This window comes from Falco punctatus (assembly GCF_963210335.1).
Source record: "Falco punctatus genome assembly, chromosome: 1".
In the NCBI taxonomy this organism is placed as follows: domain Eukaryota; kingdom Metazoa; phylum Chordata; class Aves; order Falconiformes; family Falconidae; genus Falco; species Falco punctatus.
Genome location: NC_137580.1, coordinates 37,226,195 through 37,247,131, shown reverse-complemented (window position 1 = coordinate 37,247,131; position 20,937 = coordinate 37,226,195). Strand labels below are relative to the sequence as shown.

Sequence of the window (20,937 nt, the reverse complement as noted above, 5' to 3'; positions counted from 1 at the left end):
TATAAGTAGCTTTGAAGCCAAATGCATTAATCACAAAACATTAAGTATTAAGTTTATGTTGAATAAGTTTTTAAAGTTTAAACTTAAAAACTTTGGTTGATGTTTCACCTCTAGATTTAAGGTTAGGCATAAGGCTAGTTTATTTTTACATTGCTCTTTGCAAATGACGGGGGGTGGAAAATTTTCCCAGAATAGAGTAATACTTGCTATATATTGTATGATGGAGATTAGTTACTGATATAAGAACACCACATGGAATAACGTTCCAATCAAACATTGGATTTCTGTGAAACACATTTGCTTTAAATGTGCTTCATCACAGGGGTATACAGCTCACCTTCCAATCCACATGTTGCCCATGTCAGCACATGTAAATTTTGCCTTCCTTTATTCTTTTAACTAAAATAAAGTTGTTGTTACATAAGATACATCTTCCTTTCCCTTTCAGTATCAAAATGCTATTTCAGATATACCAAAGTGCTTTCATGACTAAAGCTAACCTAGAGATAAATCTCACAGGCAGGGAGTGGAAAAATCATGGATTTGCTACGCTATGTCACAACACATTTTAAAATTACTGAGATAAAACAGTTGAACAGAGTTGTTACTTCAACAGTTAAAAACCTCTTGTAGTGGATGTATGAACAAACTATTGATAGCAAAATGAAATGTAAGGAACTTAATGAGACAGGAAACAAATATGAAAACAGTTCCATGTCCTCCCTCCCCACAATTACCTTCTGCGCTTCTATCTTTTTGCGTCTCAATTCTGCTTCCTCACTCGATTCTGGTCCATCAGAACCAGCACCTTCATTCTGCAAAGTAAGAGTCCTCAGAGAATTATTATTAGTTCATGTGTTTAAAAGCTGAGTGATAGGTCACTGCTCAGATCATTTACACTGCCTATATGACTAACACAGGTCACAATTTCAATAGGCAACTCCTCACTCAAATGTAATTGCTACTGAGATTTGTGGGGGGGGTTGTTTGGTTGGTTGGTTTTGGCAGGGGGGGTTAGTTTTAAAAGACATGAAGTTTTTACAAGCCAGGAAGAAGGTAATGTGCCTATTGTTGCAACGGAAGAGACCTAACGACGCTGGGCTCTCGCCTGCCACCCCTCATCACTTGTTGCATGCTCTGCAGGTAAGGTATACAAGAAAGGTCTGATGCTCTAGAATTCCAGTTTCCTCCACTGTATGTGCTCCAAATAAGGTGGAACGGGTGTGGGGGAGAGATGGTAACAAGTAAGAACATATAAGGTCTACCTCTGAAACCTGTTTTCAATCTCTTTCTTCTTGCCATGGCCTTTGCATATTCCTGTTTACAGAACAGACTGACAGAGCCACACAACAAGGTTTGACAGGAGCTTTTTACTGTTCACGACCAACTTCTGCAGACCTTTTATTTAAAATGAACTGTTCAGAAGGCCTATTTAGTAGGTATCTTGCAATACAACAAAGAGTATTATTAGAAATAATTTGGCAAAACACAAGCAAGAATTTTAGGTAATTTTTTAAGTGAAAATAAAAAAAAAATAAGGTCATGCCAATCTTGGTGTCAGTCAGCTAACAGGGGAAAAAAGGTGACTGGAGATCAAAAAACTTCAGAAAAATCATTTGGTACCCTTAGTAGGCAAAGGAATGAATACATATATTCATTTATTGTATATAAAGTAGGATGCTATGCAGTAGTAATAGATACAAAATTGTTAATCAACATGAGGAAATAAACATATCTGTGACAAGATTTGGTCTGAGATAGTGTTCCTCTAGAAGTGACCTTCCACTCTAAAGTTTGTGTCTGCAGGTCTTCATGACAAAAACCTCTCAAACTTGGTCTCTGAATTCTGAAAATTAGTTTAGGCCTGCTCTTGCCTTATATGTCCATTTATGTATAGTGATACATAAAATGCATGAAAGTACTTAATACAGGTGCTGGGGGGAGGCAGGTAACATTTCTCTAGTTTTCAATCACAAAGTACAATGTGAATGTATAAGCAGGTAATCACTTGAGGAAACCCAAACACCCTATTAAGACAAATAGAAAGGGGAAGAACAAACGGGAGTACAAGATCACACAAGAAGTTAATGAAAAGACAGAAACAGACTCCGGACCATATTTACTACATAGATTGCCTCTCAAATGAAACTTTTCCATATACAAGTAAATGGATTCCTTCCAAGTATGGCTTGGATTATTCATGTGATGCCTTAAGTAGCGTTCATTCTGAATCCACTTTATCAACATATTATTTTGTTGTATTATAAACATATTTTGGAGAAGCAATGTTTGAAAAAAGCGTATTGATTAAATTGAGCTCACGCCAAGAATTTCTAACTTTAGTACACACCCACAGAATGTATGAGAAGAATTGCTCTGTACGCATTCTGTGTGAACATTGTCAAAAACTGAATTCTGGAAAAGTTCCTTTAACTAAAAGCAAATAAATACAAAGGTGCTAGTCCTCGATGAGAAATTTACATGTCAAATTCAGATGTAACATTGTGTAGTCTTGTTTTTAAGATATTGTTAGTTTACAGGCACTGAAGCTGCACCCCCAGCACTGAAATAAACAGATTTGCATATTCTGGAAAAAGACATGGAAGTACACTAACTGTGGAACAGAATTAAATGTCAAAAATACATGTCTATATATAAAACTGTCTATGAGAAAAGTCTTCACACAGGGATAAAAGAATACATCCCACAGCCAACTTCTGTACATATTTAAAATTTTTTAAACCAACCTTCTCTCCGCGAAGTTTTGCTCTAATCTGTTGACGTTCATTAAAGTTCTGTAGCCGGATCTGTCTTAATCTTGCCAAATATTCCTAAGGCAACAAAAGGAATTAAGTTTCAGTTATACTGAAACTGTCTCCAGTATAGTTAACTTCAAATATGTAAGATTCCTCACAAAAATAAGGTGGGTGAAAAAAATCCCACCCCACACTATTACTATCACCATATTATCACTTACTAGTCTCCAGAAAAACTCTCATCTAATGAAAATAAAGAAAACTGGAACATGTTTCCCAGTATCAAACTATCATTTTGTTATATACTATCATATGTATTATTATCACAACAGCATTAGGATACACAATCTCGTATCTATATGTATGCATATTCAAGACCTAACACAGATGTAGACAACTTATTTTGATTATTAAAAAAAAAATCCAACACAAAAAGCAAACGCACCCAAACTCTAGAATTTTATACAGCAAATTATTTCCTAGGAATTTATGAAGTCCTTTTATTTTGTTACACAGATGGAACCATGCAGGGAAACTAGGCAGAGTCAAGGTCAAAATCGTGCTATTTATGTGACAAGCAAAGTGGCAAACATGCAGCAAGCATACCTCTTCCTCCTTGTTTCTGGATTTCCTTCCTCTTGCAGGAATGGGCCTGCCTCCATAGATATCTGCCACGTTTTGCAGTGTACCCTGTTTGCCATTTAACGGTATCAAATTTAAGGTGGCTGGGGCATTAAAATTACCTGCTTTATCCAATAACTGTTCACTTATAAGAAACCAAAGCCATCAATGATCTGCAGTTGTTCTGAAGTTAACTGATAATCCCTTTTCCCTTACATGAAACATATGATGGTAGTAACTAAAATCCTGAACAGCCAAAGAGAGACAGGAGTTTTAAGAATATATTTGCCTGCTCCCTGCAATTCTGATTTTCTCCTGCTATGTTAGAAAGCCTAAATTCCAATGAGCATGAGTTTTTCTACACCTGGATTACATACAAATTGTTGCATAGAGTTGGCATTTCTGCCATTGTTAAGCCAAGCCTGAAATTAAAGTGGAATCTTTATACGTTCTTAAGATTAAGCTTTGTCCACAATGATGACTTTTTTTAAAACATACAATAAGAAGTGAACTCAAAAACCTAATAAAATACTTAAATATAAATATTACACCTAACAAGCTGTGTTAAATGCCTAACACACATGCATTCACAGTGTATAGCCTTCATTAGTGTGATGTACTCAGTGTCCTGTCACCAAAAGGATTTCAACCTTTAGAAAGTCCAATACAAAACGGTATAAGAATCACTTAACTGCAGGCTTCCTGCTTGGATTAAACCCCAAAATACTTATTATTATTTTGTTCATGCTATAACAAAAGCCTCTGCTTAACAGGTTAAAAATATCCTGATTTGTTAACTCAACATACAATACAGAACATATACATATGACAGTTACACAGACCTTCTGCCTTATAAAACACCACGCCTTTAGTTTCTGCAAGCTTGTGTAGAGAATTAAGTAAATACTCTAGTTAAGTTCTTAATAGGGAGGACTGAATCCAAATATTCTGGCTGAACACTCTCTCAGATTGACCAAAAAACCCAGTGCACATTAACGTACTTCTGTGATCAGAATTCAAATTAAAGGAACCACCCTGTGGATAACAAGTAGCATACATTCACAAGGATTCCATAAATTCTGGTTTCAGCTTGAGCATTAAGGCATACAAAATGGAAAGGAGTATTTTCCATATTCACATTTTCAGAAAATATTTGGTTTTATTTTAAACACATGTTCCCGAGCTTTACAAAAGCTAACTGGCACTATTCAAGTAATCTCATTGTTCTTAACTCCAGCATTCAATTTAGCTTAGGTATTTTCATCAAACTGATGGAGATTTGTATCACTGCTTTTAAACAAGAAAGAAACTGGAAGCAAGATTTTTGAGAACTGATTTTCTTTCTGTAGATTGTTAACTTTAACTCATCTGCCTACATTAAAATGTTCAGACGAGGACTCAATGTTCTGCAATGCCACACAGCTACAGTGAAGTAGCAAACTAGATCAGCAGCCATCTCTTGAAGAAGAGATGATCAAAGTATCATCAACTCAACTACCGAGTCAAACTTTAGACCGTCACTTGAAAATTAACATTGACAGTAACTATATTTAACAGAAGCTGAGTAAATTAGTACGAGTCATTTAACTTACAAATCTTTATACCACAAAGAGCTTCATATTAGTTGATGATTTCTGCTGATTTTTCCTGTCAGATCATCATGGTCTGGACAATAGTCCCATCCCTATATGAGAACTACTGCCAGCTAATCAAGTTATTTTCCTGCACAAATGAAAAGAAACTGCTGAGAACTGCTATCAATGGCAAATGGAACCCTGGCTTTGAGTTATAAGCCTTAAACATCTGGAGTTAAGTTTACAACTGTGCAGTAACTTCCTTGTTTTATTACAGCAGCCAGTTAAGAATAAAACATTTGGGCTCAGTTGGATACATTATAGAAACCTGAGAACCATTACACTGAATACTTGGGTATCTTGCATTAATTGATCTCATACATTTATATTAATGCCAACAAAGACAAGAACAAAACAGAAGCAGGTACTATTAAGGACTTGTCTAAGAAGAGGCAGCCTTAACATGAACTGTTCATTTTTTCAAAAATTTACTGGTCTTGGATGTTTTAAAAAAACCCAGAACATAGTTTTAAAGTGGAAGACTCGTACTTTAAAACATATGTAATGTATATAAGGGTACTTCACCAAAGCAGTGAATTGAAGTATCTAAGAATTGCTTACTGTAAGTAAAATAATCTCTGAAACAAAGACCTGGCTGTAAATCATGATCAGACAAGCAGATATAACTCAGGAGAGGCTTCTGTAAATCTGCAGTTGGTCTCATTGCACTGCAATGCCATCACAGTCAGTTTACTTTCAGCAGCTGACAGTGATATTGTGACTTGGTTGTATATGAAGTGCAGAGAAGCACTCAAAAAGCAAAACTCTCCACATTATGAAAACACATAGTTCAACCACACAAAGTCCTAGTGCAAACAAGACATCTTATCTGCAAACAAACTTCCTAAAGGAATATTGAATTTCGAACTGCAAGCATAAAGAACAAAGGACATTTTGTGATGCTGCCCACTAGCTAATTTCTAAAGAGTAATGGTTTTAGAAACATCAACCTCGACAAAGATGGATGTCATTATAATACCTTCTCAATAAGCAGAATGTGTTTTATAAAACACACTAGTCTATCTGATCATTAGCTGTATCAGTTTAACCAAATTTAATTTATGTGTTATTCAGTAGCTTGAACTTAAAAGTTTAATTCTAACCAAAACTGTAAAGCTACGAACAGAAAAAAGTAAATGAATGTTCTGAAAGTCACAAGTTAGACACATGCAAGAAAGGATATTTTCTTTGTTAATAAATTTAGTCATGAGAAATGTATTGCACGATTCTGTTACATTTTAATAAAAAAAATATCAAAATGCAAAAATCTTACCTCCTGTTGGTTTTGTTTTTTTTTTTTTTTTTTTAAATACTTAAGGAAAATATTTAGCCAGCATTTCATGGTTATGATGCTACTTCAAAGATTCACAAAGCATCCTAGTACAGTAATATACATAGGAAGGCCCAGATTACATACCATGTGTCCCTCAGCTCGAGCTTTGTTTTCCATGGCTTCTCTCTTTCGTTGCCAGAATTCTTCAACTTGCTTTGCTCTATCTGCAGCTATCCATCCTTTTTGCCTGAGTAATTGCAACACATAGCAAGATGAAAGCCTCTGAAATATAGTATTCAGCACCCCCCTGCATTTATTCTAACTAGTGCACACACAGAAAAGGTAACTTTCTATGAATAAGGCATCTTCAAAAAATGCCTTTCATCAGCCAAAACACAAGTCAGACTTCCACAAAACAGAGGAGAACAGGCTCAACTAAGTTAAAGAACAATTGAAAAAAAAAAACCCAACCCAAAAGAAAACACTGTTGTTGCCCTTCCAGATCCTGGTCATCAAACAAAAAATGAATGTCAAAACACAATCTTAGTTTGATTGTTTCTGAAAATGTCTCTGCTTGTTTCATTATTGTTACCATTTGGGGGCCTGTGTGTGTGTGTGAAAAAAGGCTCCTTCATGGTTTCCCTTCAGACATGAGCAAGAACTCATCACATGAGCCAATCAGTAAGGTCAAAATTGCAGCAGTCTTTCCAGACTGACTTACGTTTGGAGTAAAAGCTTCTACCACTCAGATAATCAGCATGGTGCTAGAATTCTCAGTGTTCTGGTAACTCCTTTTGGGGGATCTTGGGGGATTTTTATTTGTTTTTAAAGGTACCGTGAAAGAATTTTCCTACCTTAGAATTAGCCAGAACAAGATTATTTTTTTTTTCTCCCCCGACACATTCCACCCAGGTCAGGGACCTGCTTGGGTAGACAAGAAGGCTATGTACAAGTTACCATAACTGAGCATCTGACAAGTCTCCTAGTACATACGTATGATCATTTGGTAAATGAAACAGTTTCTGACAAATTGGTTAGAAGTGGACTCAGAGGAAGCTCTCTATTAAAAAAACCAACCTGAGAAATAGTGTAAGATATTCTAACCAATGGCAGAACGATGAGGCAACCCCCTTTTCAAGGTTCCCCTAGCCTCATTTGACTGAGGAGTATTAGGGGTCCAGCAACAGGCAGGAAGGAATTGCAATGACTGATAGCAATAACCCATCAGGCTGAGAGAGTTAAAGCAGAATCATTCTGCAATACAGGAGCTAGTGCTAGTAATTCTTAAATGAATTAGTATACTAATTAAACATCCTTGCATCTTTTTTTTCTCTCCCTTCATTCGCTGCCCCCCTGCAAGGAGGAAGTGAAATATTTCCAAACGCTACAATTCGTTAAGAAGAAGATATAGACAAAACTACTTTGATACAATAAAACAAATGCTGTGGCCGCTCTGAAAAGGCAAGATGATCCACATAGGTGTTACTGGTAAAGAAACAAGCACTTGATAATCTTTGTATACAAGTATCTGACTCATTACAAGATTTTTATAGTATAACTGTTCCTATGTATGAACTTGAATGGTGGACAGTGAAATCTGTCCAAACTGACAGTTTTTATATATATATATATATATATATATATCTATATCTGAAGTTTAGCTTACAGTGTTGGAGGAGAGCTGTTTCCCGAGAAAAAAAAACAAAACTAAAAAAACAACCCCCCACAACACCAAACCTATTTGCCTCAAACCAAATTCAAAGGAAAAAGTTATCTCAACTAAATTTTACGAAAATGTTTTTCCCTACTCCAAAGCTGGGTTACTCATATTGCTAAAACATTTCAACTAGATTTCTTCTGGACTGCATTTCTGTCCAAGACACAATTTTTAGACTGTTGATGTTGAATATACTTAGCTTTATATTAGCTGTGGTAGTGTAATCAGAAAGACTGCAAACTGAGGATTTCTCAACTTCTTTAATATATGCTCTAGATTACCTATCTTTAAGAAAGCTGCAATTACTTAAATTCTTTCTTTGAGCTAAACATCTTGAACACTTATCTTTATATTTCACCTCCAGCTGAAAGAATGAAGTGCAGGAAAGAAATACCACTAAACTAGCTATGATAATAAAATTGCTTCTAGATAATAAAGTACAAATACCAAAATTTAAATTCTAAGAAACAGTACCTCAATTTAAGGCTTAAGGTAATCCATTTTATAAATAAAACAGATAATAATAATACATTTCTGCACAGTATCAAGTGCTTCCAAGTTCACGTATTTGAGAAATACTGAATCAGTTTCTTTTCGTGATCTCCACGATATACATAATTTGCAGCCCTCTACTACACTTTCTCTCACTTTTAACAATTTAAAACAGTTTACCCAGGTGTAGCCAAGTATCATTTAATATTGTCAAATGGGCGAGGTAAACAGTTTCCTAGTCTAGGCAAGGTTTGGGGACTGTGGCACTTTGAACAAAGCACTGAGGATAAATAAAGGAGGATCGAAATATGCAGCTACGTCAGCTGGAATAATACACCTTCCAGTACCAGGTTGTACCAGGAAGAATTTTAATTAGCTCACAACAGCCCAAATTACTATAAAAAAAAAATAAAGCTTGTAAAATTGTAACATCAGTGTTAAATGTGTTGTTATTGCTGCACATTTTAAAATCGAAAAAAAAATCTGCTATCTAAAAAAAGGCAAAATACATTACATTAAAACATAAAACTGAATACAATTATTTTAGAGGAACAAAAGTTTTCCTTGGCCACTTTCTTTTCCTCGCATTAACTCCATTTATTTCTTCCTCCACAGGATAAATCACTGGATCTGCAGAAGTTCAAACGCATAAGACAATTTGTCCCTCTAGGAAAGTTGGTTAGTAATGCTCACATTCTAAACTTCTAGAAAAAAAGATATTCTATTTACTGCTCACAGATCTGAAGGAGAGCAAAGAAGTTTTGAACAAGCTGCTTGAAAGAGGAAAACAATTAAAAAATATCAATACTTGTTTACAATCCTTTTATATATGAAAAAACTCTGCTTATAGTAATTGCAAAGAATAAGCATCACAGAATTGGAAGTTGCACACCATTATAACACCTGGCATTTACATCTCAATGAGGAAAGCTCCTAGAAGTTTTCCACTGATCAATAAACCAGCGCTAACAATTCTGGAAGTGTACTAGACACTCTCCTGTGCTAGAGTCAAACACTCAGAAGGCAGTCAGAACGAGATGACAGGAATAGGAAGCATCTTGACAGGTAACACAAAAAGCAGAACTATGAAAAAAGCAAAGGAGGAGGCTTATAATGTTATCTGAAACTGCATTAAGACAAGAATTTTGGCTGAAGTCTAGTTACAGTTGTTAGTAATCCTTTTTTCTACTATTGGGGAAGCTACGGTATCCATTGGTTCTAAAAGAATTGTGTTCTGCAAGGGACTAACACACAAACAGACGGTACACAGTACCAATGGATAAAAGTGAGTTTGAGACATGTCCAACTACTAAACGAAACAAGACACGGAACAAGAATCTAACATGTAGGGACAGATTTATGGATTTATCATAGTCCAACCTGTTTGCATTGGCTTGTTTAGACACCTCCTTCAATCTTTTCATTTTTTTCCTAACTGCACCAGCATCGGGTGGTAAATGGTGATGACCTGCAGGCCCCTTAGGAACTCCTGGACGTATTCCAGGTGGAATTCCTCTGTAGATAAATATGTACAGTAACTTACATTACTTTCATCTACAGCAGACCACATGCAACTTCTAATGGAAGGTAGCCATACCTTTCAACAACTTCTTGGCCTTGTAGTTTTGCCCTCAGTTTGGCTTCCCTCTCTTCAGCTACTCTCATGTTTTCCTTTTGCTGTTGCATCTGGTCAAAAATAGCATGATAATGTTCATATTGTCCTCTGGAAGACACAGGAAAAGCACCAACGCCACCTCCACCGCCATAATATGGTGCCTGGAAATCAAAAGGGGTAGGGTGGAAATCTCAAATACTGGTTTAAACAGGCCCTTAAATTTTTACCTCTCCAGCAGACTAAAAGCATTACTCCGCAACAATTCTGAATTGGTCCTGCTTTTACTCCTGGCATGTCCCTGTTTTAAACTATAAGGCAGTTAAAAACTTAATTTCTGTTAGCACTCCAGAATAATGCATCATTTTACCTCCCTCTGATAATAGTCTAGTTATATATGAGAGATCTGTAATACCTTTTGGAAGTTACTGGTAACAAATCCATTGAAGTGTAATTGGATATAGATGTGCTTACCTGGCAAACCCCAAAGTTTCAGCACAAAAGCCAAAAGTGATACAATACAAACTGAAGTGCTAATGAGTGATTTGTAGCCAAACACACATTTTTTCATGAAGCTGGAAACAGTTAAGCACACTTCCAAGGTTGCTGAATAGCATTAAGTGCAGATTTATCTGAGAATCCCCACTGCTGCCAAACTTTAGTTTCATCACCAGAATTGAGTTGCTTCCCTATTAAAGCTCAGATCAGGGGAACATCTACCACAAGCTACTGCTTTAGGCAAATTATCTCTGTCATTCCCAAAGAATTAGAATTCCTACAGGACTTTCATGTGAAAATAATAATTAAAAAAAAAATATGTAGCAAGCAGCTGTATACAGTAGTAGCCAAGTATGGATGCAGAAAATGTGAAACTGGCAAACAAGGTTAAGGTTGTCAGCACATGCATAAAAACATTCCCTTTACACCTGGAGGAAGCACTCAAATAGCTCATGGTAGTGAATCTACAAAATTTGTTTTAAAAGTAGTGTCAACGTTCCTTCCAGAGTTGTCTTAAGTATTTCAAGTAAATTCAGATAGGCGAGTGCAGATGCGACAGGTTTAAGATTGCCTGCTTTGAAGCTCCAGAACAGATTATGTTTGACAATGGATTTTAACACACATTCCCAGTTTCAGTTGCTCAATACCCATCAATATTTGCCCATAACCCATATGACAGAATACTAACTGAAAGACTTATCCAGGCACTCAAATAATTATGCAGGTATGCTGTTCATCTGAATAAAAATAACTTTCCATACAAGACTATAGTTTCTACAAATAGAAAGTCTTGCTACATACACTGTTCAAGGTTTTACCTATCATTATTAGAGCTCAGTTTTTCAAAAGGATTATCTAAAGAAATAATATGATCAATCTCTAGGCAAATTCTATGAAGCAGGTGCTCATCAACAGTCTGCAGAACAGTTATAGCCCCTGCTAGAACCACAAACTCAAAGCCAAATCCTTGCCACCTCTTTCCCTACTTTCCCTCAAAAACAGGTGCCAGCAACCAACCCAAAAAGACAACAGGAGGACAAAATCATGCAGTGTATGATGCTGCCGTGCCTTCATAAGATGCTATATGGCTTGCATTATTGAAAAGCTTGAACAAAGCTATTCGACAGTATTGTCAGGGACTTGCTGGATACACTGTTTTCATGTTGGAGAAAGGAAAAGGATAATTAAGTCAAGAGTAAACCTGGACTGACGATAACCTAGCAGACTACATTAAGATCTGTACTAAACTATCCAATTTGGAGAAGACATATCAATGAATTTTAAAGCATGGCTGCCATGACATTTTACACCAGTGACACTTAATGAAAATACAGACAGCCACTGAACCTCAGTTTCCCTAGATCACGGAGAAGACTGGTAATGCATCTGCAGCTACAACAGAACACTTTGTACGTTTGCAGAGTCTAAGAACCTTGGAATAAAACTCTCAAAATTGATCAGAAACATGATTGTTTTTAGGAACATAAGCAGCTCTTACCCAAATGTGATTATGCTGACATATTGTGTTGTATGGAAGCTTGTATTGGTGCCTTCCAGTTTCATCTTGAGAGAGAGAGAAGCACGGCATAGAAACCAAATGATGGTTTTTGATTTTTCCAATAAATCAGCACTTGTTAGTTTTTAAAGTCTGGCATGCTTAAGTTTGCTTTTATATTTAAGCTGTACTTATACAATGAGCGGCACACATCCAAAGATTATGTCTATTTTGAAATAATAGATTTAATAAGCACCTACTGAAACCTGGTCAAGTGCTTGTGTATTCCTCCTTCTTGCACAAGGAACAGAAAATGAAACCTCTATTCATTTTGACTCTACTGCTGAGTCAGAGGTTGTCTACAAAAACCCTATTAAACATGTTTAGGCCAAGTATATTTGCAAGACTCACTACCACCACAACAAACAGCAGCATTTTAAGCCATTTTCTATTGTCAGACAGATTTATACTACAGCAGTACTTAAATTTCTGCACTAGCTCTGTCTGATGAAAGTACCCTGACCTTTATATTCAACTAACTTCATGAAACTACTTTCCAGGACACTTATGTCTCCACAGAACTATGACACACACAAACAGGCAAAAAGAAACTGTCACAGGAATCAGTTAAACTGTGTAATTAAGTTATGGAAGAAGTGAATGGCTAAAGAGTTTATTGCTTTCAGAAAAAAATAATTAGACTTATTAAGGATTTTTTTTACCCCCCTCCTGAACAACTTAGCAGTATATATAAACATTTTTGTTGCTCAATAACAAAGAATGCTTAGAAGCAGGTATTTAATACTGGGGAAGAGGTCTATTATCATAATATGAGAACCTGGAAAAAGATTTCAACAAAAGAATTCAAGAACAAACTTGAATGCGAAAGAAGCTGTTCATGCATAGACTCAGCAGAGGAGAAGTAGCAAAAGCAGGAGTGGAAAAAAGAAAGTGGTGCATGAAAACCGTTCCTGGCAGAAGGAGAGAAGATTCGGAAATTTAGTAAGTATTAAAAATGAAAACTGCACACGAGCTCCAAAAAGCCAGGGAAGGGAGTCTGTTATACAATTTTTCTTAAATTATCCATAGATTAATAATGGGCAGTCCCAAGAGTTGACCTTCAAGAACAGATCTTTCTGAAAAGCGAAGACCATGCCAGAAAACCAAAAGTGGGGGGAACGGACTACACCACATTTCTGCATCTGCTGCCAACCTTAACATCACCACTTCCACATGAACCAAGCACATTCCTCCATCCTTGTTCCCTGGCTCTGTTTATTCGTTCCATCTGAAGGAGAAAACAATACAGGAGAACAAAATTCAAGGAATCACTACGTAAAAATGGAACTTTACTATTAACACATTTTAAACTTATTTTACCCTTTCTTTTTCCAATCTTCTCATTTCATCTGCCTTCAGTAAACTGATCTGCAATGTGTAAGGATTAAACACGTTTAATAACCGGGAAATCCAGCTACTACATATTCTTATGCAACATATAACACATCACACCACAAGATACTTCATTAAAATTACTTTGGGTGGAAAAAGGAAGTCTCAAGAATCTTGTCTACCTGATCTCTCTGGCGTTTTTCTTTCTCAGGCAATTCTAACCTTTTCCTTTTTGAAGGTTCCTGAAAAATAAGCATATAATTCAGTACTTATTACTGAGCCATTGTTCTGTCAAATCTCTGTCAAGCCAGGTTAGCGCTCCAATTGCTGGTGTAGGTCCACAAAGATTAGGGAAAAAAACCCCATTAAAAAAATACTGTTATATAATGTTTGGAAAAAAGATAAGGAGGAAAGGTTTGAAGGTTTATTGTTGTCATTCTTGCTCTGGACTTAGCTTTTGATATGTTTGAGGTATCATGAAATTATCTGTTAATTTTCAAACCATTTCCTTCTTTCTTCTCCTGGATTAATTTTCTTCATTGGACTTGAAAAGGCCTGGATAAAAGGTGAAACTTTACAAATTAGACAGCACAACACCAGAATGAGAGAAAAATTCTAATCAGAAAAAAAATATCTTAAACATACAACTTAGTATGTGCAAAATGTGGTTTAAGATAATTACTCATGAGGTTCTAAATGCAAAGCACTGTTAGGATCTAGCTACTGTACTTCTTCACCCTCTACTAAAAGCTCTGTCTTGAAAGCTGAAGGCAGCAATTTCTAAATCTGTTTTGTCTTAATTTTTCTTCTCTGGCAATATCATTCTGCATTACAGTCTTTTCCTATTAAAAGCCTTTGAAGGTCCCTAGTTATCAAGATTCTCTTAATTGGAGAACAGATCTATTAGGTTATCCTCAGGCTATTTTCACTTGAGTAACTCTAACCAAGGTTCTTGTCACCTATAGAAGAGAAGAACACAGCCTCTATTGAATACCTGGTAAAGAAGCAGCCATATGTAATAAACCATACTGCTTGCTCTCATCTTCTCAAAAAAGTGATGGTTACTTTTAAAGCTTTTTTATTTTTCTGGCCATACTAGAACATAGAGAGCTTCAAAATATTTTCTTTTGCCAGCCTAAAATCCTATCAAAGTATTTCAGAATATAAAATCAAGTACTTTGGAAGGCAGAAGCCTTTATAGAGACTTAAGTCAATGTAGTTCAACTACACTGAGTTAATGGGAGTATCACTAAACAAAGGAGATAATTGTTACATGCTCTTCCAAAGACAGTTGAGAGCTGCAAGCTCAGACTATCCTGGAACAACAGCAAATAGAAGAAAATTTATATTACACTGTAGTCATTGTTTCTATCCTACTAGGATACCTACTGTCACTAGACACAATCCACACAAAGAGTGTATCTTAAAATTGCAGCATTACTGACTCCTTACATGCAGCAAGAAGCTATTTTCTCAGTCTCTACCCTGCCACTTGCAGTCTCCCATGCAAGTTGGATTGGTGTTGGCTGGTGAAATATAATGAGCAGCAGACTAGCAGACAGATGTGCAACCAAGCCTTAAAAGATAAAAACCTCACAGTCTCATAAGGATACACAAGAAGTCTGTGTGTTCCATTTTTCTTACTCTCTTTTTCAAACTGTGTATCACAAGCCAACAAAGACTTTTGTGATCAATCTTTTCCTTAAACCTCCAATAACTTTTGAACCCCCCAAATAACTTATATCTCAAGGATAATTTTCTGTCCACCTATCAAATTTGACAGATGGATAGAGATCTCAGCACTATGATCCCCAGAGTACCATGAGAAGAAGGAAAGGAAGAAAACCCCAAACCCACAACCCGCCCGCAACAACAACAATATTACTTATTCAGAAGAAAATTTCAATTGGTTCTCTTGCTGCAGTGGAAGCTTCCTGTTGTTGTCTGGCACATGCATATAGATCAAAACTAGCTGTACTGTAAACATCTCCTGGCCATGCAGTAATTAAAGGAATAAAGAGAGAAAGAAAAAAAAAAAAAAAAAAGAGTTTTATGTAATAAGGAGTACAGAGAAGATGGCTGGAAGAAAGATCAAAAGTACTGTATGAAGGTATCCAGAAGACTATTTCTCATTAGTTCATGGAATTAAGTCTGGGAAACTCTTCTTCCATTTACCCAATTTCTCTGGCTGAGAACACTTTAGAAAATGAATACAGAAGTTTTCTACGTTTTGAAAATTTGAGATCACTTTGGAACAAGGAAGAAAGATGCAAAGATTCTTATCCAGTGTCAATGATCTTGGTGTACCTGACAGACTTCCAACATTTCTAAGAGTGGTCAACACCAACAAAGGAACTGAAGACATGCAAAGCACATCTAATTCAGCAGTGGAATTAAAACTCAAACCTAAGGTAGCAGTCTCCGAAAATCATTATATTAAAACCAACTAAACAACAACAACAACAACAAATCAACAATTATGCAAGCCAAGCACTGGCTACTACTACTTTCTTTGCAGATGCATGTGTCTACATAAGACATTTTGAAAGAATGCATAGTATTTTCACAGCATTTAAATAAGCTATAAGCAAAACAATTCAATTCAAGTAATGTAGCTTACCTGTCTAGACTTAGCCAATGACTTCTTCTCATTAGGCTTTTTAGGCGCATCACTAGACTTCCTGATCACTAAAGGCACTCCATATTTTGCAGCAGGTTTGGTAATTTTCTGAGCTGGTGCAACTGAAGTCAGTATTTGTTCTTGAGCTGGTCTTTTAGCTAAGAAGAAAAAACAACCCTGTTTTACATTACAGTTATCCAGGCTGGCCAATGTACCATATTTCCTTTTCTCAAGATATGGGAACAGCAAATCTGGAGGAAAATGAGTGAGCTGCTAACATTTCATTCATGTGAGCTGATGCGTAAGTGCAATATACCCAGTTGTCCAAAACAGCAAGTCTAAATTTCATGCTTGACAAGAAACAGCAGAATACAGTCCCTGAGCTCCTCACTCTCAGCACTGCACACTGGAGAATTTTAAGCTTATTTCAGCTGCCATGTTTCATTATACAGTTGTCATGGACACAGGGAAAAGTTTTCCTTATCGAATGCAGACACAGGCCCCCTTCCACTAACAACACTGGACTGCAACCTGCAACACTATCATCACCAGAAGACGAGTTCTGGAAGGGCTTCAAAGGCCTCCAGGGATATTGTTTTCCTTGCAGAGTTCCTGAAAAGATGCCAATATTGTGGACTTGATTCTGTGGTTGCAGGGCTGTCTTACTACAGAATAGCAGGATGACAGTGAAACACTTATACAACCCTATCAAAAGATACTAAAGCACTTGCCACAGCTTCAAGTAATTACAAGGAAATGAAATAAAATAAAGGAAGAAGAAGAAAATCTAGGAGAAAAAGGGTAAATTAATGCAGGAAAATGAAGTAGGGTAAGACTATCTGGACAAAATGAACCATGATCTATTTTGCTACCAGCAGTAGAAATTCTACTGCTTTGGGCTGAAGTCAGGGCTTAATCCTGGAATCTCTAATGAAACCTCCTTCATTTTTAAAAGAAATGGAATTTTTCATTACCCATTGGTCATTAGTAAGGGGGGGAAAAATAATCATACAATAACAGCATATAAGTAATTTCCAGTATTTGCAGCCTTCACTATCTCCGTAGATTTTGGAAGTGTAATACCACTGCAAAAGGAAAAAGTACACCTAAAATATTACAGTACCACAGTTTGTATTTACATCATTTGTATCCTACATACATCTAGCTCCCCAGAAGAGGAGGGAAAATTGCTTCCCTCTCTTTTTTCCTGAAACTTGTAGTATCAGGTATAAGAACCCATCAAAACCAGTAAAGGAACAAAGCTACATACACTATCTTGCCTGAACTGAAAGCAAACGCACTTTACACACTTACTTACCTGGTGCAGCATGTGGTCCAAACTTCTGGAAGATTTTGTGATTGAATTCCTCTGCAATAAGCTAAACAAAAAGTTGAACAGTTAGCCATCAGTATTTATGACTGAAGCTAGAAAGAACTCACTTTCAGAGAAGCGTGCTACTCCCAGTGAGCATCTAACTAATAGTATTTGTTTGTCCTGGTTTCAGACCATGACGTTACTGTAACTTAAATTTAAATGGATACTCAACTTCATGTATTCAATTTAGCATCACTAACATTAATACGAAGCTGGATTTGGTATTTTCAAACATTTTTGGCATAATTGCTCAAATAATTTTTAAAAGAGCAATTTAGTCTGACTTCTAGGTGGCACATTACTTCATTTATGAACTAGCCAAGAATCTAGAAGAAAGTTAATGTAAGCATCAACATAGTTTTATGTATAGTTCATATTAGATTTCTGTATAGTTGAAATTTCACTTCAATATCTCAGGCAGCTTGTGTCAAAAAAACAGTCCTTTAAAAATATTTACAGTTTTTAAGTTTCTCTGTCCTTCTCAAGATGCAAAGATGACAAAATATGTGGCTATCTAGGAACAACAGATATGGTATGCTGTCAGGCATATCAGATTAGCATAATAAAATGTGGAAAACAGCTTTACTGGAGTAAAAAATCGGAGCCTTGACAGACAGCATTCAAACATTAACAGGCCAACATCTCGAATATTGTATGTAGTTCTGAACCCAAGACCTCAAAAACCATGTAGCAGAAATGAAAAAGGTTCAAAGAGCAGTAAGGATAATTAAAAGTGTTGAAAAGCTTCAGTACAGAGGACAAATAAGCTTGCTCTTCAGCCTATAAAAGATGACTGAGATGTAATGTGACAGGTCTAAAATACCATGTGATTTTGCAGAGAAACACACAAGCGCAGCAAATGGTAATACCAATATAAGAAGTGGGGTGCAACTGAATATAAAGGAGGAAGGTTTAGAATACAGAGTTGATCCTTTCTGCAACAAATAGCAGACCTGTGAATTTCTCACCGATCATGAAAACTTAACCAGGTTCACGGAGAAATCAGATAAGCTAACAGATGAGAAATCTATTGAGGATGACAAAATACCAAAGAAGATGCTTTCCTGAGCTGATGCAAATGAGACAACAAAAAATGAAGGTTGGGAGAGTATTACAGGGTAATGTCACATAGCCCTGCCTTGCTCATATTTGCCTCACCAGGCACTGTTTATAGCCAGTGTTCACTCCCCACAAGATATGGCGTAAGACTGAGTTTTAGCTGAGCCAGCACCATGTTCTCATTTTCTAAGATCCTGCTTGAATCAAGAGTGCTGCAGCTGGTGCTACCAATACAGAACATTCAAAGGATGGGAACTGCAAAGGTATTTTTTACAACAGTAAAGCTACTTACAGACAGATAATGACCATACTACAGACCACCTTTCTAGAGACTGAGCATGCCAGGAATGTGTTACTTAATGTTCTAACAAAACTGACAGCAATGTTAACTGAACAGTCACTAAACCCCAAGGTTTTAAGGAATAGTCTTTATAGAATCTTGAACTATCCAGACTATTTGCTTGCAGGCTACCAGTCAGTTATAATGGATGCTGAAGAGTTAAAACTGAAAAAAACCCAAGAACCAGAGTGCAGAACTTAGGACTCTGCACATGACAGCAGAGAAACTTTTCAACCTGTACAGTTTCTCTCATCAAAAGATTCTGTAAGCAAGAAGTCACACATGTGAGTGGTCTCCTACTAGTGGTATTTCAGTGATCTTGAAGCTTTTATTTAGGTGGTAGGCTGTAACAAGTGAAGTGTGATGTTTCCATGATAATGCAGCTTCTGACAGAAAAGAAACATAAAAGAAACTCTTCAGTACCTTTCAAAAAGCCCTTTTTTATTTATTTTAAATGTATGCTAATTGAGATCTACTGTTTAATGTAACTTACTAACCATGAACATTAAGAAACAATTTATGTAAAACTGGAAGACTGCTTTCCTGTCATTTAAGAGCAGAATTTCAGCAATAGTTGCAACCCACTGAAGACGTCAACATAGAAAATCTCTTTTAAACTTAGGCTAAGGAAAGCAGAGGAACACAGCATTAGCCACAGATGAAACTGAAAGGCAACAGGCATTACAGCCGTGTCACAGAACAACCACCTCCAGCTGAACATGAATGTACCAGGACCAGGGATTGATACATTTAGTTAAAGGTGTTTTCTGGGTGTGGGTTTCTTCTGTTGTTTTTAAGACTAGGTAGCATCTCTAAGTCAAACATGTTAGTGATCCAGCTGGGAAGATTGTGTGCAAGTATTCATACTCAATCTAGGAAAATTAGTACTCTATTATTAATTACATTTTGCCTCACTAACTCCAAATAAAAATATCATATCCATTTTAGCTACTGGAAATAAAATCAGATCAAGCTATTACTGTTGTAAAAGTTAGAACAAACTTATCTGTAAAAACTTACAAATCTTATCTTTCATTGGAACTTTAAACTATTATTAGTTTAAAATTTGTCTACATTTATTTACCTCATACCACTATTATTCACTTGCTAATCTTTATCTCTTTTGATTAAATTTACATAAAAGGACATGAATAGATGTCAAATGATATCAACAGATTCTAAACAGAATAGTAAGCAACTTCCTCAAGGTTATATACATGTGATACATTTAAACATTAAGATATTTAAGTATTAGTTTAATTAGTAATACTTCATAGAACGTGCTTTCAGACCATTCCAAATTCCAAACAAAAAAACGATTGAAGAAATTATGATAAAGCAGGGATGCTGAAGTCATTGACAGCACCATTTTATGAAAAAATGCATATCCAATGAAATAATCATCTCACTCATAATTCCTCACTATATAGAAAAACACACAAGGCAATGCATTTACAAAAATTACTATTTTAATTTGTTTGTGGAAGCTACCAAATACTTAAGTAATTGGAGATTCTTCTATAAAGTTCACAGTAAAACTCTTTTCCTCCACTCAAAGTGTCTCTTAAAAGCTCTAGGGAATACCATTACTCCAATTTCTCCACATAGTATATTAACATTATAATGAAGAAAAAGAAAAGTCCTATGATGTTTTTAGCAAAATTAGAATTAAAACTAACTCCATACCTGTGGTGTGAGAAATTTTTCAACTCGTTTGGCTATAAAGTTCTTCTCCAATATGGAGTTTACTGATGGTCTATTCCTAGGATTCCTTTTAAATAACTGTGACAACAGATTACGTAAGTCATAGGAGTAATGCGTAGAAACAGGAGGAAAAGGTCCAGAGATTATCTTCAGTACCAAGTTTTTCATGTTACCAGCTTCAAACTGTATCATATAAGAAAGAAAACAGTTACTATGTATTACTTACTGTCTGTCCACATGCAAGGCTGCATATAAAGATCATGAGGTAAATAAAAGAACCCACCAAAACAACACACACTTTCCCCTGCCTCAACATACCAAACAAAATTTCAAGGCCATCAACAGTTTA

At 36.1% G+C, this 20,937-nt stretch overlaps 1 protein-coding gene across 8 annotated transcripts in view; it reads right to left on the bottom strand.

Annotated features, from left to right (window-relative positions):
- Positions 1-20,937, bottom strand: part of NEK1 (NIMA related kinase 1) — a 65,392-nt gene that overhangs the window by 34,679 nt on the left and 9,776 nt on the right. For 4 of the 8 annotated variants that reach the window (XR_013924869.1, XR_013924870.1, XM_080372131.1 and 1 more), the window contains exons 9-20: positions 20,571-20,771; positions 17,429-17,489; positions 16,111-16,268; positions 13,673-13,732; positions 13,479-13,526; positions 13,312-13,386; positions 10,091-10,269; positions 9,874-10,008; positions 6,429-6,531; positions 3,363-3,446; positions 2,748-2,831; positions 738-815 (exon numbers count right to left, since the gene is read on the bottom strand). Coding sequence is in view for 6 of the 8 variants with exons in the window: in XM_080372131.1 (XP_080228257.1) it covers positions 738-815; positions 2,748-2,831; positions 3,363-3,446; positions 6,429-6,531; positions 9,874-10,008; positions 10,091-10,269; positions 13,312-13,386; positions 13,479-13,526; positions 13,673-13,732; positions 16,111-16,268; positions 17,429-17,489; positions 20,571-20,771 (1,266 nt within the window). In the remaining 2 variants the exon portion in view is untranslated. The remainder of the gene's footprint in view (positions 1-737; positions 816-2,747; positions 2,832-3,362; positions 3,447-6,428; positions 6,532-9,873; positions 10,009-10,090; positions 10,270-13,311; positions 13,387-13,478; positions 13,527-13,672; positions 13,733-16,110; positions 16,269-17,428; positions 17,490-20,570; positions 20,772-20,937) is intronic. The other 4 variants (XM_080372135.1, XM_080372133.1, XM_080372134.1 and 1 more) reach the window with 4 other exon arrangements.